General features: G+C 37.5%; 1 protein-coding gene across 2 annotated transcripts; it reads right to left on the bottom strand.

The window, feature by feature from the left end:
* Positions 1-49: 49 nt before the first annotated feature.
* On the bottom strand, positions 50-13435 carry LOC134793777 (zinc finger protein 69-like). Of its 2 annotated transcripts, none has more exons than XM_063765443.1 (9): positions 13144-13435; positions 12916-13007; positions 12412-12730; positions 11703-11940; positions 10396-10641; positions 9570-9717; positions 9147-9213; positions 2696-2839; positions 50-1919 (listed from the first exon to the last, which is right to left on the bottom strand). In XM_063765443.1, the coding sequence occupies exons 1-9, from the start codon at positions 13279-13281 to the stop codon at positions 1698-1700; spliced, it is 1614 nt and encodes a 537-aa protein (XP_063621513.1). In that variant the 5' UTR covers positions 13282-13435; the 3' UTR covers positions 50-1697. The 2 variants fall into 2 exon arrangements, with proteins under 2 accessions (XP_063621513.1, XP_063621512.1); XM_063765442.1 differs by lacking the exon at positions 2696-2839 and adding an exon at positions 2868-3011 and having other exon boundaries at positions 13144-13433.
* Between the last annotated feature and the right edge of the window lie 1477 nt (positions 13436-14912).

Raw genomic sequence — 14912 nt, 5'->3', positions numbered from 1 at the left:
CAACATTTTACATGAAAATGTTTTTGGTGGGATATAATAAAATGCAAACTTAAAAATTACAATAAACTTTAATACACGCTTCTTCATTATTACGTTCACAGTATTAACATACACAACTTTATTCCAACTTAAATCTCATTACTGAACAAAATTCAGCTTCCTTACCCGAGGCTCACGAAAACCACTCGCTGAGCAAATTCAGTCGACGCCGAACAAATTGTTTTGGGGCGTTCGTGGCCTAGGCATTAGGATCTTATGGACAACTATGTAAAAAAAAAACAAAACCTCGTGATCGCATCTGTTGGGAATCCAATAAATGATAGAGTCCGCCTAAGCTAAGTCAGGAGCGACATAATATTGCTAACACGCAAAGTTTAACATTAAAAAAAAACATAACATGATGTCAAATCCAAATTAAAATAATCCATCTGTGACTTCTGTCACATTCAAAAGAAATTGAAAGTGTTTACTCAATCCCCCTGCAGTCTTAAACTCAGACGGACTCTTTATTAGATATTAAGAGTAATAAGTATAATGCCAACCTAAAAGTGGGGTGTTTTTCAGTAATTTTCATCGAAAAACGATCGACGTCAAATGCCGTCTTTGGCGTCGTTGTCACGATTTTGCGTTGACGTCAATTGCTGTCTGTGGCGTTTAAAAGGTTAAAGAGACGTCAAACCGTTAAAGGGTTAAACTAATGTAAACTCATAAACTGACTAGTAGATCTCTACTACGCGCGGTGCAAGTGTTATTTATACGTCATTATTTCATAGAAGTTTGACGTTTAAAATAACACTTGCAATGAGTGGGCTATAAAAATCGCAGCAGACTTTTCTTGATCTAACTCTAAATTACAAGTAGTATTTTGTATGTGGCAACGTTAACGTTAATGTCAAAATTGTTACGGTTTTTATAACATTCCCTCATTTTGTTCCATTCAAGGCAGTGCAAAGTTAGCTAAGACTGACTCTCCGTCACCGTAAACGCAAGCTCCTGATGACACTCCTCGGTACGGAGTGAAACATGTCGAGCGTTTTTCGACTTAAAATACGTGAGTGACCCGTTTTTAATATATTTAATATGTCTGTGTCTCACGGAAGTTTTGTTATTAAGACTGACTCTATCAACATAAACGTCATACTACTATAAATTCAGCCAATGCAATGCCGTAAACATACAATGTTGCCTGTTTACATATTTTTTTAAAGTTTTAATCCCTTAGTGCAGCGGTCGGCAACCTTTTAGCAGCCAAGGGCCAATAGTAGTTAACGGAGGTGACGCGGGCCGTACTTTGTTAATATTTATGACTTTATGAGACATTGTCGTTTGTCACTATTACATACAAAATAGCCAAGGCGCCTCTCGGGCTGCAAGTGACAGTTTAGCGAGCCGCATGCGGCCCGCGGGCCGCAGGTTGCCGACCGCTGCCTTAGTGGAATGACATTTCTAGAAAAAAGTTACCATAATTCTTCTGACATTTTGGACCATGGCAACATTAACACGGTAAGGTTAAATTACAAGTATTGTTCTTTTCCATCTCCCTAGTCTTTCCTTAACACATTCATTGCCACTAAGTGCTACGGGTCACGCTCGTAGCGCGTAGCCACGTCTTTGCCGTATGGAGCGCGTAGTTGCTACGAACAGTGTACCCGACAGTCGGGTTCTTGGCGCTGAATGTGTTAAAACCGTTTGTTTGGCTAGTGTGCGACTGCATAATCGACTTGCACCTGTTCCTGCGGCTGGTCCAGCGCGGGCAGGATGTGCGCGATGGCGGCGCGCGCCTCGCCGGCGAGCCCCATCTCGCGGCGCAGGATCTCCTCCGTCACCGTGTGGATGGACTTGAACTTCAGGTTGATGCCGTGCACCTTGTACACGTGGTTGTTCAGGTTCACTTTGTAGCTGAAGCACACGTTGCATACCTGCAGGAGTTCAATGTTACAATAGGGTATTTGACTGTAATTAAAATAAATTAGTTTTTACCATGCATGAAATAAAGCACCAGAAGAATGATACAGAAACATAGACAGCAGTTATTTTTAGACCCAATTTCTATTTTAAAACCCGTATAAAACTATAAAGAGTAGGTAATTTGATCGTGACGTCACATGCTAGTGTTTCATATAAATTCCATAGTAGCAAAATTGTTATGACAGTTCGAAAAAAGATACTGATTTGACTAGTGTAGGATTAGTCCTGCTCACGTCTCATGAATCACCCTGTATAGGTGAAAAACGGGCATTTTCATTTTAACTTGTACCTACTTTAAAGCGCGAATTAAATCTGAAACACGACTTAATTCACATTAGTTTAACCGTCATATTCCTGACAAAATGTATGGGATGTGACATTGACCGCCAGTTTTGTGACACAAATGGGTACCCGTGTATTTATTCACACGGTTTGAAGCGCGCATTTTTCTAGAGCATTAAATCGAAAAGCGTATGGAACTTCTAACGCCGTGTTTTAACGCGACGCTTTCAAAACTCGTGCAAACCGAGGCCTACGGTGTTATAAGTTACTTACTTCGCAGGAGTATGGTTTTTCACCTATGTGCATGCGCTAGTGGTTCTGCAGTTATGCGTTGAAGGACATGGTACACATGGCGTACTTGAACGGATGTGTAGAAGGTGCATACCGGTTCAGATCGCCAACAGTACTAAAGTAACTTTACAGGAGTACTTAAATCAGCACTAACCTGGCACGTAAAAGGCTTGTCCCCCGTATGCGAGAGCGTATGATTCGTCAAATGATGGCTCTGTATGAACGTGCGGTCGCAGATATCGCATTTGAACCGCTTGTCGCCCGTGTGTGTCCTCATGTGCCGGTTCAAACCGGCAAGCTATAGTACACAGGGTTAAGTTGCTTACTTCACAAGAGTACGGTCGTTCGCCTGTGTGCATGCGCTCGTGGTTCTGCAGTTGATGTTTCGCGTTGAAGGACATGGTGCAAGTGGCGCACTTGAACGGCTTGTAGCCGGAGTGAATGCGTAGGTGCCGGTTCAGATCGCAACGCTGGAACAATTGCCAAGTTTTAACCTTTTGAACGCCACAGACGGCAATTGACGTCAACGCAAAATCGTGACAACGACGCCAAAGACGGCATTTGACGTCGATCGTTTTTTAATGAAAATCTAGTGAAAAACACCCCACTTTTAGGTTGGCATTATTTATTCACAAAACTAAATTTTACCCCCGTGGCGTCATCAGTGACACGGCAAATGGATGCGCCGTTTGGCGTTCAAAAGGTTAAGGCCTGTGCACACCGGATGCGTGTGCGTAGACGTGCACGTTCGCGTTGTAGTATACAGATCCTTATGAGAGACGGCACACCGCTTGCGTGACGTTGCGTGTGCGGCTCCAACATTTTAGCGCACGCGCACGTGCACATCACGCACACGCAACCCAGTGTGCACAGGCCTTTACTATAGACAATAGAACTATAATCATCGACAAACTTAACTGCCCTTTCGGAATTAAGTTTACTAATAGTGTGTTAGGTTCACATACAGCTGCAGAGACGGCCTCTGCGTAAAAGTTTGTGGTACTCCGCGAAAATCGATATTTCCGTTATCTACCTCTCTATCACTCTTTTCAATCTCTATCATAATTTCGGTTTACAATTTTCGCGGTAGGCCCTCATGTATCTTTACAGCTCACTATCATGGAGTTGTTTTGGTAGCTGAACTGCGAAATAGCGTTTCACGGCTGAATCTTTACTTTTCACTTCAATTCAACTAACCTACAGGCCTATTCGGATTTCGAGATAATCACAAGATCTTGAGACGATTTAGAGATCAACTAGATTTACATTAGATATCGACTAGATGTGACTTGGATATCTAAGTCATAACTTGTCGAAATCGTTCAAGAGGACCTCCTGAATCGCGGAAACGTCAAATTTGACATATCTATCTTACAAATATCTTTAAATTATCCGTATCGTAACTTGTTGAAGTCTAGTAGAAATCTAATTCATTTTCCGAATCGACCCGCTAACCTAACAATTGTTTTATATTCTTACCCCCTTATTCATAAACGTTTACTAAGTTGACAAGCCGATAATAATCGTTTGTCCCTTTCCATCATACTAATACGTCGGAAAGGGACAAACGATTATTATCGGCTTGTCAACTTTAGTAAACGTTAATGAATAAGGGGCTTAGTACCTACGCTGTGGAGTGGATTGGCCAAAAAGAAAAGCGAAACACTATTATTGAACTGTATACCTATATATAAGGTTTCCTCAAGGTTTAGATGGTTTAAGGTATTCTTATTCTTCTTATTCTTATATAGTTCTTTTGTCCATGGTGTAATGTTTGATATGCGACCGAACAGTTTTGATAATGTATTGTTTACGTCTAAGCATGCACTCGGGCTATAACGCTAGAAGCAGAACTGCGAGCGGACGCAACGGACGTAGGTATTGAAAATGCACACAATTTGACAGATGGCTTATAACTTAGATTATAGAAATTGAAAAGTAGCAACATCGTAGTGTCGTCCCGTTTTCTTAGATTGATTTGAAAGGGACGACACTACGATGTTGCCACTTTTTAATTTCTACAATTTCTTGTCGATCTATAAGAGGATAGCGGACGATCGCTTCTCCATACTAACGTCACTAACATAAGCGCCATTTACCTCCCAGGATATTAATAATATTAATAACACAATAGAAAAAGTCAAACAAGGGGTATACATTTTTAGCAAAAATTCATTTTTGGTACAAGCTTTTATCACTGACCGACTCCAGAGTCAACTATTACTCATCAAGACAATTCTAACGACTCCCAACACAATTATTATCACAATGTTCCCATGGCCACCTCCTTTCTCCATCATCAGATCAGCTCCATGGTACCATAATATTGCATTGTCACCCGACTTATACACGTAAGCAAATTTTCAGCTTCATTGGAAACCTGGACGTGGGTCAAATTTAAGTTACAAGATCTGACCCTAACATACATATTGTACGTTGAAAGTTAAATACAAGCTTGTAAAATAAATCAAATCGTGCAAAAATATTTTCCGACATGCCAATATCCAGAGAGGAAAATAGGGACGTTTGTATGGAGAAGCGGTTAATTCAATTGTAATTTATAACCTCATGGTTGGCAAATTTAGATCCCTGGGACTCAAGGGGTTATTTAACATATTGCAAATTCGTGCGGAAACACATTTATCTCTATACCCAAGCTAAAGACCTTTGTAAAGGCAACCATAACTTGAGGCCAAGGGACAAACTGGTGCCAATTGGAATAGCCAAACTCAAAATGATCTCGAACGGACTACATTCCATGTCGATGAAGGTCTACAACAACTTACCTAGTCATATAGTAGCTGAAGAGAAATACCATTGACCGGGGTGACTTTCAAATGCAGGGGCGACTTTAAAATTCTAGTTTTTAAGCCATAATATATATTTATGCGAGATTTTTTAAAGTAGGTGAATATGAATATATAGTAATCTAACTAGTTACAGGAACATTTTCAGTAAATAATGAATAATGGTAATTCTATGGCCGTTTTAAATCTATCAAAGTAACCCCAAATTTTCCAAAGTCACCCCGGTCTACGGTACACGACTTTTGTTACTAAACTAAAATAATATTTAATATCTCACTTTCGATGAATATATGAACTACGGATAGGAAAATAAAATTTCTAATAGTATTAAGCGTAAATTGTATAATAGGCCTGATGACAAATTTTGAAATCCCTTTTATTATTGTCGGTACACTTGTATTGGTTCCGAAAAACACAATATTTCAGCTATACTCATAAGATTTAACATAGATAATTGCATTTTATTATAGCTAGTTTAAACTTCGCGCGAAAACGCCTCGCATGCCATTTGTGACGTCATTATTTAGTTGGTGGTAGGGTGGTAGACATTGTTTACATACTTACAGTTACGAATTTCCCTTGAATCCGAATGATATTGTTAATTCAGCACCATATATTACGATTAGGGATGATAAATACATTACAACAATTTATCACAATAACTCATTTTACACAAAAACTCTCACACGGTTGCAGTTTAAGATGAATTATTTAGATACATGTAAATTTTGAGTGAAAATCACCGAGCGCCGGTTTTACTTTTTCATTTTTCATTTTTTCTAATTACGACAGCCAACATGGCAATGATAGTTCCATTCAGCCAAATAATTAAAAAAGTTTGTTGTTGAAATATCGTATTATTTAGCATTTTATTTAAATAATAACAAATAGATATCTATTTTATATCGTGTAATAATATTTATTGGACGTAATAAATGTTTAGTGGCGAAATATTTTTTTTTTTGCACCTTTCGAACTCTTTGGTGAGGACGTATAGATTTCGGTCAATGAGGTTGTCTATGTTGCTCTAAGAAATATGTTATGGATTGATGACGTCACTGTTTGGAACGCTTCTGATTGGCGTTTCAGTAATAATGGCCGATTGGAGAATTTTGCACTTTTATTTTATTGAATATCTTAATAATCCTTCAGTTTATACTGAGATTGGGCCATTTTTTAGAATCATATTAACATATATGTGACGTCCCACGGTCAAAGGTACCTTATGGCGGGTATGGAGTTATGCACACCCCAGTAATCTACAATAAATAAGCTATCGATAACACAAAAGATCAACCTTCTAGGTTGCGTAGTTACAGAGATATGATTTTTTGAAAAGAATGTTGTGAAATGAGCAACTTTACGATAGAGAAGTTTTAAGTTTAGCCGCCTAAAAAACTATGTTCCTGAAGTATGTTACATAGTTGACTACAAATAATAATACCTTATATATCTGAGATTAAAAAAACATTGCGACTTGTTCTGTAATGCAAATAGAAACTTTTGATATTGACTGATTTATGTGTATACTAACCAATCTCTTGAAAATAAAGTTATATTTCATTTTCACGATTGATTGCAATGAGCTCTCAAGATTTAAATTTTATCTATTAGAAAACGACACTGACAGACAGTTTAAGCAAAAAACAATACCGATTTAGAGGTGAAAATGTATTTTCTGACTTTTTCATATAAAATCACAAAATTGAATATTTTTACTTTTAATGTGACACACAATCAATTTTTCTAAGCCCATATGAAAGAAATTCTGTCATTCAAATGAAATAAATCCTAAAACCCCAACTAAATAGTATATTTAACCCCTTATGCCACTTTAAACTTACATAACAATAACAGTATTTGCTCCATACATTTACGAAAAGGTACCTTATGGAAATAAATCTAATAATACATCACTACAAAATATCAATCATATTACAGTTTATCTTTTATGAATAGAAAATATTAATTTACATTAAACTGCCCCAAATTTAATTAGTTCTTCGTCATAATAATCTCAAAAAAGACCAATAATTTGTATGTAATGAAAAGGTACCTTGTGATTAAGTTACATGATGAGGCATGATGATGATGGAACAGTTAGGATAAACTAATAATATTTTGGTAATGGTATAAATCGTCTATTTCTTATCAATAATATATTTCGGTTGCTATTGAAGATAAGCGGCATTGAGGTTCAATGACCTCAGATATTCCATAAGGTAATGCGTCGGGTATTGGCATTTTTCAGCAAACCAATGGCTGATTTACTGCATGCGACCAAACCAAATGAAGATTATTCTAGTTAAGAAAGACTTGACGAGAGTAACTTTGGTATAATAGCAGGCTACTTGGATTTGTGATGTCGGTCTATGTACGGTTATAATATTTGCGAGGCGCCCCAACCAGAACTGAAATTATCAAATTAGTTTTGCAGAATGCTAATACAGTTCTCTACCAAACTTCTTTTCCCGTATTGACTAGTTTTTTTGGGAATTTTCAATCTTTTTTCCATAAGGTACCTTTTCTACTAAACTCTGAGACGACATTACTAGGCTTATAAGTAACTTATAACAAAAATAAAAACAGGTAAACAAACGTTACTCATTAAGGTTACAGATCACACAATAAAAAAAAATTGAGCATTTTTTCACCTCTTTACAAAACATTTCATATCTCCGAAACTAGAAACCCTCATAAGGTACCTTTTCCCGTGGAACGTCACATATGTTTCTTTGAAACCATTATTTCCATGATTCTTTGTTACTTGCAACAGGCCTATTATTTCTCTAGGTAAAGTTATATTTTAAAATTTGTCACATGCTGTACTATTTTTAATTTATGTTCTTAGTGGGACTCGAACCCGCAACCTTGGCTACTCTTACAAATTATGTTATTTTCTTTAATTTATATCACATCACACTTCTTAAAGAAATTGAAACTTTGCTTTGTGTCACCGCTGTGCAGAATACAGTATGAATATGCAAAATGGGAACACATTGGGTAAAAACTGACTTTTTTTGTCCTACTTGGATCGAAAAAGCTCGAGATTAGTACAGGGGCCTTACCATGATGTCCTTATTGCCATTCTGTTTAGGACCTAAACTGAATTGCCAAGGGACGGAGTTACGCGACTTATATAGCTCCGTCCTTTAGCAATTCAGTTTAGGTCCTAAACAGAATCGCAATAAGGACATCATGGTAAGGCCCCAGGTAATATAAAATTTCCGATTAAAAAAGTGTAGTTTTATTACAAGATATGTTGTTTCAAACAGATAAAATATACACCGTGTTTTTATTGAATTCCGTTAACTTCGGGGTATAGTTAAGTACGTTTATAAGAACTAAATGGCATAGTTAATTTTCAAAAAAAAAAAATTTTTTTGTTTTCTTTTTTGTTTTTTTTTTTGTTTAAAAAGTAATTAAATGTAGCATATAGCGTTGTTGTAACACGGGCATTACATTTAACTCAACCAAACAATTGAAATCTGTGACATATCAATGTCATTTCGTACATCAATCGACCGAGATTGTACTTAAGTTTAGTAGCAAATGTATGAACTCATTCTAAACACTAATCAATATGTAAGCCGGCCCTAAGGCAAGTGTACACGCTTGTAGAGGCCTTATAGGAAAAAAATAAATTATGGATTATCTCCAAAATGGAGTTAATTAGAACATCGGTGTCTTTGAGAAAGTTACTTGATTTAAGCTCAGGAATGCACCCTTGAAATTAACGGAAATCAAAAAAAACACGGTGTATACTTTATCTAATTATAAATAATATAAACGACTTACTGCAATGAACCTCTTATTGCACAGCGTGCACGGGTAGGGCCTCTCGCCTTTGTGGATTAGATTGTGCCTGAAACGAAATACACCTGCATTATAGACTAGCTAAATTACTATTTATTATATTTCACTTTATTTGCAAGCAGAGACAGTGAAATATATGGAAGTTCCTGATATCTACCATCATCGTTTTAGCTCCTGGGCTGAGCACGGATGAAAACATTCTTAACCCTTTTCACTGCCACAGGACGGTACCTTAATGGGGTCATTCTACAGATTTGTGCCTGTGTCTAAATTCCATCAAATCATACTAAATGTATGAAAATTTTGACGGAGTTGAGGCTGACCGCAGTCATATAATTTGAGAACGACTCAGTTTACAATTCATAACCCTTATTTCAAAGTCATAAGGCCCAGTGTTGGTGTTACCTGACTAGTGACTTCTGGCTGTAGAAGCCAGCGCCGCAGACTTCGCATATGTGGTCCTTCACGCCCGTGTGCTGCTTCTGATGTACTTGCAGGTTCGCCTTCTGCGCGAATGATCGCGTGCATTGACTGCAGGAGTAGCGTTTTTTCTCTGAAAAATTAACTTTCGCTTTAAACAGCACATAATATTGAGAGGTGTCTATAGACAGATTTATGCCGACTTTAATGTAACTTCATAACCTGACAACCTGTATTAGAAACTTACTAAACTTAGTGAAGTAGAAATAGACCTACATACCTACTACTCCCAGATGCCAATGGTTCAAAGACAACGTATTGATTTTTTTTTTAATTTAGGTACCTATAGGTATAGGTATACATTGACCAGACATGCAAACAGTGTGGAAACTTCGCTCAACAATTATTTAGTTTTGGTGGGTCTATAGACCACACAGTGCAAGTTGTCTTGCGAGTTGCGAGGCAATTGAGTGAAAGCACTTTGATGGTACTTTGAATTTTTTTTTTAATTTAGGTATATGTACTTCTGAATGTCTAATAACTACCATGGTTTGCCAATATGCTAAGAAATGCCGGTTTCCAGCCAGCCAGCTCTGACTTTAATGCGTAGCAATGTGATTGCCACGTGTGTATGTACGTAAGTATGCCGCAGACAGGACATACGAACTCTCTGTTTCACCACTGGTTTGGCCTAGCGAACCATGTGTGGAGGCTTGTCTCACTCAAGGTTTTGGCCTTCATATTTTTAACGTAACTACAATATCATTGACATAAGACTTGTGCCCAACAGGAGCCCAACTGTGACACTAACCTTGATGCGTAGCAATGTGGTTGCCAAGAGTGTAAGTGAGAATCCCGCAGACAGGACACACCATCTTCTCCCTCTGTTTGACCACGGGTTTGGCCGAGCGGACCATGCGGACGGGCTTGTCGCGCCGGACGAGCCGCGTGGCTTCTGCTCTGGGCTTGTAGTTGGGGTGCACCTTGAGGATCGTCGCGTCTTTTGGCCGCTTGAGGAGGATCGGTGGTCCGCGGGAGCCGTTCTTCATTATCGGATCTGGACATGGGTAAAGTAAAACGAAAGTAAAATTAGTGACATATTATATTCTTGACTGGAGTATACCTTTGAGATTCCCTGATATTACGACACTTTGACAGTTTGTAGATATGTGTACAGTCACCACACGGGACTGTTATGACATTGACAGCGGGCAAGAGCGTGACTAGCCAGTCACAAATTAAAAACGGCAGTAAAGGTTGCAAACCTTTACAGTACACACGCACGGCCATCGGGCCAGTCCCATCTACCTGCCTTAGGCTGCGTTTCGACCAGACATGTGTGAGGAAGCGTTTTCAAGAACCAATAGAATTACTGCACGCTGATTGAGGAAATAGTTATTTGTTTTACAAGGGGGCAAAGTTGTTTTTTAACCGCTCGTGCTAATATTGATACCCGAGCAAGCGAAAGATTCCAAAATTGAACCACGAGCGTAGCGAGTGGTTCGAAAAATGGAATCTTGAGCGTTGCGAGGGTTTCAAAGCACGAGGGTTAAACAAAGTTTGCCCCCGAGTGAAACACAAAATTTTTCACCACACCAACCCGAAGCAAATATTAAATGTCAATAATATCAAACAAAATCAAACCAAATCAAATCCAAATGAATGTTATTAAATATTTATCATCCAAAATCATCATTTAAAAGTCAATTCTACCAGCAAACATAAAAAACAACTTAAAATTTGCATTTGATTACTTTGCCTCACATGTGAATAAAATGCAACTTTGCTATCAGTTTTTGAAGTGCAAAGTAAGCCTTTCCGAGCTGGTGTAGTGAAAACATATTTATTCTATTGGTTTTTAATAAACACATCCCTCGCAACGCATCCTCGCACATCTCTAGTCGAAATGCAGCATTATAATTTTACGATTATCCTTTTCACTTTGTTACTTACTCACTTACTAAACCGGCGAGCGTGTATGAGGAATGTTATCAAAGTGAAGGATTCGAAAGAGGTATGTCAGGAAGGATTGTAGCAAGTGGAAATTCATGGTCTCTGCCTACCCCTCCAGGAAATAGGCGTGATTATATGTATGTATGTATGTATGTATGTACTTACAGCATGTAATAGTTGTTGCAGTCTTGCCTTTGCCATCATCACTAGGGCTCTGAAAGGTTTCAAAGCTGTCAGACTTTGATAGAACTTTCAGTTTTCTAACAATAGTTTTTTTCTTTTCCTTGAAAACTTTGATGTCAGACAACTTTGGTTTCTTGAATTTAGTTTTCAGTTTCTCTTTGGGTGGCACATAATCATCATCATCATCATCTTGGAAGAAATCATCATCCAGGTATTCTGCCTGCAATTATATTAAAATTCAGAAAAAAAAAACAAGTCATAAAAGCATTTCAATAATGTGACTGCTGACATTATGCAAGTAAATTTTGTATTTCTATCCTCCAATTCCTGTTAACCCCTTACCGCATACGAAGCCATATATGGCGGATAAATATTTAACTCTATTGACAGCGATTAAAGTTCAAATTTCAACAAATATTTTTTATTATATGCAGTAAGGGGTTAAGTATAATAAAGCATATTAAATCTACACTGACTATGATGAATTAAACTTCCTATAATTATATAAAATTTAATATCTGGAATCCATGTGATGCTTTAGATGGGATATCGGCAATACCACACACTTCTTGTGTCAGGGGTGTCTTTCTGGAAATTCTTATTTCTGTAACTAAACTAATAGCTTGATCCCAAAAACTTATCATAAAAATTTACCTAAGCCTAATGAAATAATTAGAATAACACAACTCACATCATAATTGTTTGATTTTGTCTTGGTCCATGTCAGGTCGACATCCTCCGAGGTTTCTTTTTTAGGTTCCTCAGAGCCCGGTTCAACTTTCCTGATCACAGTGTTGGCTATGACTATGTCCTTGCCATCTATGGGGTCCATGGGTTTCGGTGCATTGAAGGTGTCAAGAACTTCTATTTCCATTTCCCATTTTGGCTCAGATTTGACGGCTAGCGGTGCTATCTCACTTTTTATATCAGTAAAAGAGTCAAATGCTATCTTTTTAGTTGGAACATTTTCATTTATTTTAACTACAGCCTTTCTCAGAATTTTATCCGATCTGAAATATACAAACACTTAGAGTACGCTTGTATAATGATTTAGAGGGAATTTAAAGCAGGCAAATGCAGTAAACTACTACACAACCTGTAGACAAAGGTAGCATGCGTTCTCACTACGGTCCGAAGTACATATCACTATAAGCTTTGTTAAATTATATACCATAATAAACATTGAAATGCTCACCTTTCTGCGACAGTCCTAAGGAGATATGCTTTCTCCAGCGAAGTGCAGCATTTGTTACAAATCTTATCTGGCAAACCATCATTCGATGATACCTATGTGAAATTGAAAAACTCATTGTAATGTAATCTCAAGAAGAAATAAAAACATACACAACTTTACGTCAATCTTTTACAATAACAAACAATAGTAGTCAGAGTACATCACTAGTTTAGGGATTGAACAACCTACCTTTACGTCTGCAATGGCGGTAAGCATTTCAGCGTAATTACCAGACAATTTATATCGAAATAGAGGACACAGGGGTTTCTTGTTTGTCAAACATATTCGACACGACTTCATGCTAATAACATCTTTTGGATCCGCCATGATTTTAACAAAACTATCGTGCTAAGGATAGTAATAAGGATGCCCAAATGTCCGTGACGAAAATCCAAGACCAAGAAATCCAATATCGAAGAATTTTGATGACGGCTCGCACAGCCCAAATAATGTTGCCATAAATAACAAAATGTTCACAATCGAAGACATCGATACTCAAATCGATTTACGAAGCTATAAAAAAATAATGAAATGCACGAAATGCAAGACGATAGTGACCCTAGTGAGTATTATATTTTTTGATATAGACGATTGTGACTCCGTATTTTTTATATATATAATTATATTTCCGTTTACATACAATATATATTTGCCATTAAATAACATAAATCGATTAAAATATGGTAAGGTAAACGATTGCCATAGAGATTTTTATTTATTATCGAGAAAAGAATTGTGAAAATTAGACTGTATTGACGTGGTATGTGGTAACTATGGGCCTATGGGCTATGGGCTATGATGAAACTAATAGCATTGCCAATGACCGCGACCATCATGATATATTACTATATTACTTACTTTACTCTTTGATCATGATCATAGTCCGGTTTTTCGGGGGCAAAAACGTACTAGTGATTCAATCAATATCGACTCAAATGTTATCGATATGAATCAATTTCTAAATCATAATAACAAACGTGATTCCTCCTTGAACGAAACATTATTATTAATTAATTAAGAGCGTTGTTAGCTCTTTTATTACTGACCTACTTGCAAACTTTTTTCATTTACTCTTAGTGAAGCTAGGGTCTGTCTAAGGTAACTTTACGGGCATGTCACTAGCGAGTATTATATTCTTTGAATGGCACACACTGCGTGCGATTCGCAGGTCGCTCCGAAGTTTGAGCAAGACAACGCTATTCGCGTATTATAGCGACGTCCCGCTCGCACGTCATAACCCCACCATCATCGTTCCTATTGTCACGGCGTACTCTAGTCTCTACTACTGTCGTATTCTAGTATATTTACTTGTCTATAATATTCATTATAAGAATGCCGCGACATTGCATAGCATTTGCAGTGACAAAGTGTGACATGTCATCATTCATGTTAAATTTCTATGAAAATATGACGTTTATAAATAATGACACCCCCCTCACTGAGTTCTCTTGTTCTCTTTAAGTCAGTGCAAAGTTAGCTTGGGATGGTATTCCACCTGTCCAATTTCTTGGTCCAATGTGCATTGCGTCTCACTCTCTCATTAAGCAAAATGAAAGACGCAAATATACATTGGACCAAGAAATTGGACAGGTACCATTCTAAGACGGACTTTACAAGTGTTTGATTTTAGTGACGTGACAAATTCCAGTGTAACTGATGATGTTTTCTTAAGAAAAACAAAGGACAACTTGCAATTCTCACATTGCTCATGAACCTAGGAAAACTGTAGACGGACTAAAAAACTCTTGCAGGGGCAGAAAACAATAACACAATACTTGGATTAAAAATGCATTTATTTGATATAATAGGAGTTCCAGCTCATAATCCTCATATATTTGTAACTTTCGTCGGTTATATTATATGCCGTAAGTACTAGCACCATTAGGGCTGATTTAGACGGCGCGCGAACTCGCATGCAATTTTAGTTACATTGCGGACTGTTGGTTACGTCCAATTCA

Source organism: Cydia splendana, chromosome 9, assembly GCF_910591565.1.
Source record: "Cydia splendana chromosome 9, ilCydSple1.2, whole genome shotgun sequence".
Lineage (NCBI taxonomy): Eukaryota > Metazoa > Arthropoda > Insecta > Lepidoptera > Tortricidae > Cydia > Cydia splendana.
Note: the sequence above shows the minus strand (reverse complement) of the source record. Positions and strands in the feature narration are given on the sequence as shown.

What these genes read in the sequence shown, in the direction of transcription:
- LOC134793777 (XM_063765443.1), bottom strand. Translation starts at nt 13,281, where the DNA reads ATGGCGGATCCAAAAGATGTTATTAGCATGAAGTCGTGTCGAATATGT. An exon ending in TGCAACAACTATTACATGCT is followed by an intron (nt 10,642 to 11,702) that starts GTAAGTACATAC and finishes ACCCATGTCCAG; the next exon opens with ATCCGATAATGAAGAACGGC. An exon ending in ACAAGCCTTTTACGTGCCAG is followed by an intron (nt 1,920 to 2,695) that starts GTTAGTGCTGAT and finishes GAACTCCTGCAG; the next exon opens with GTATGCAACGTGTGCTTCAG.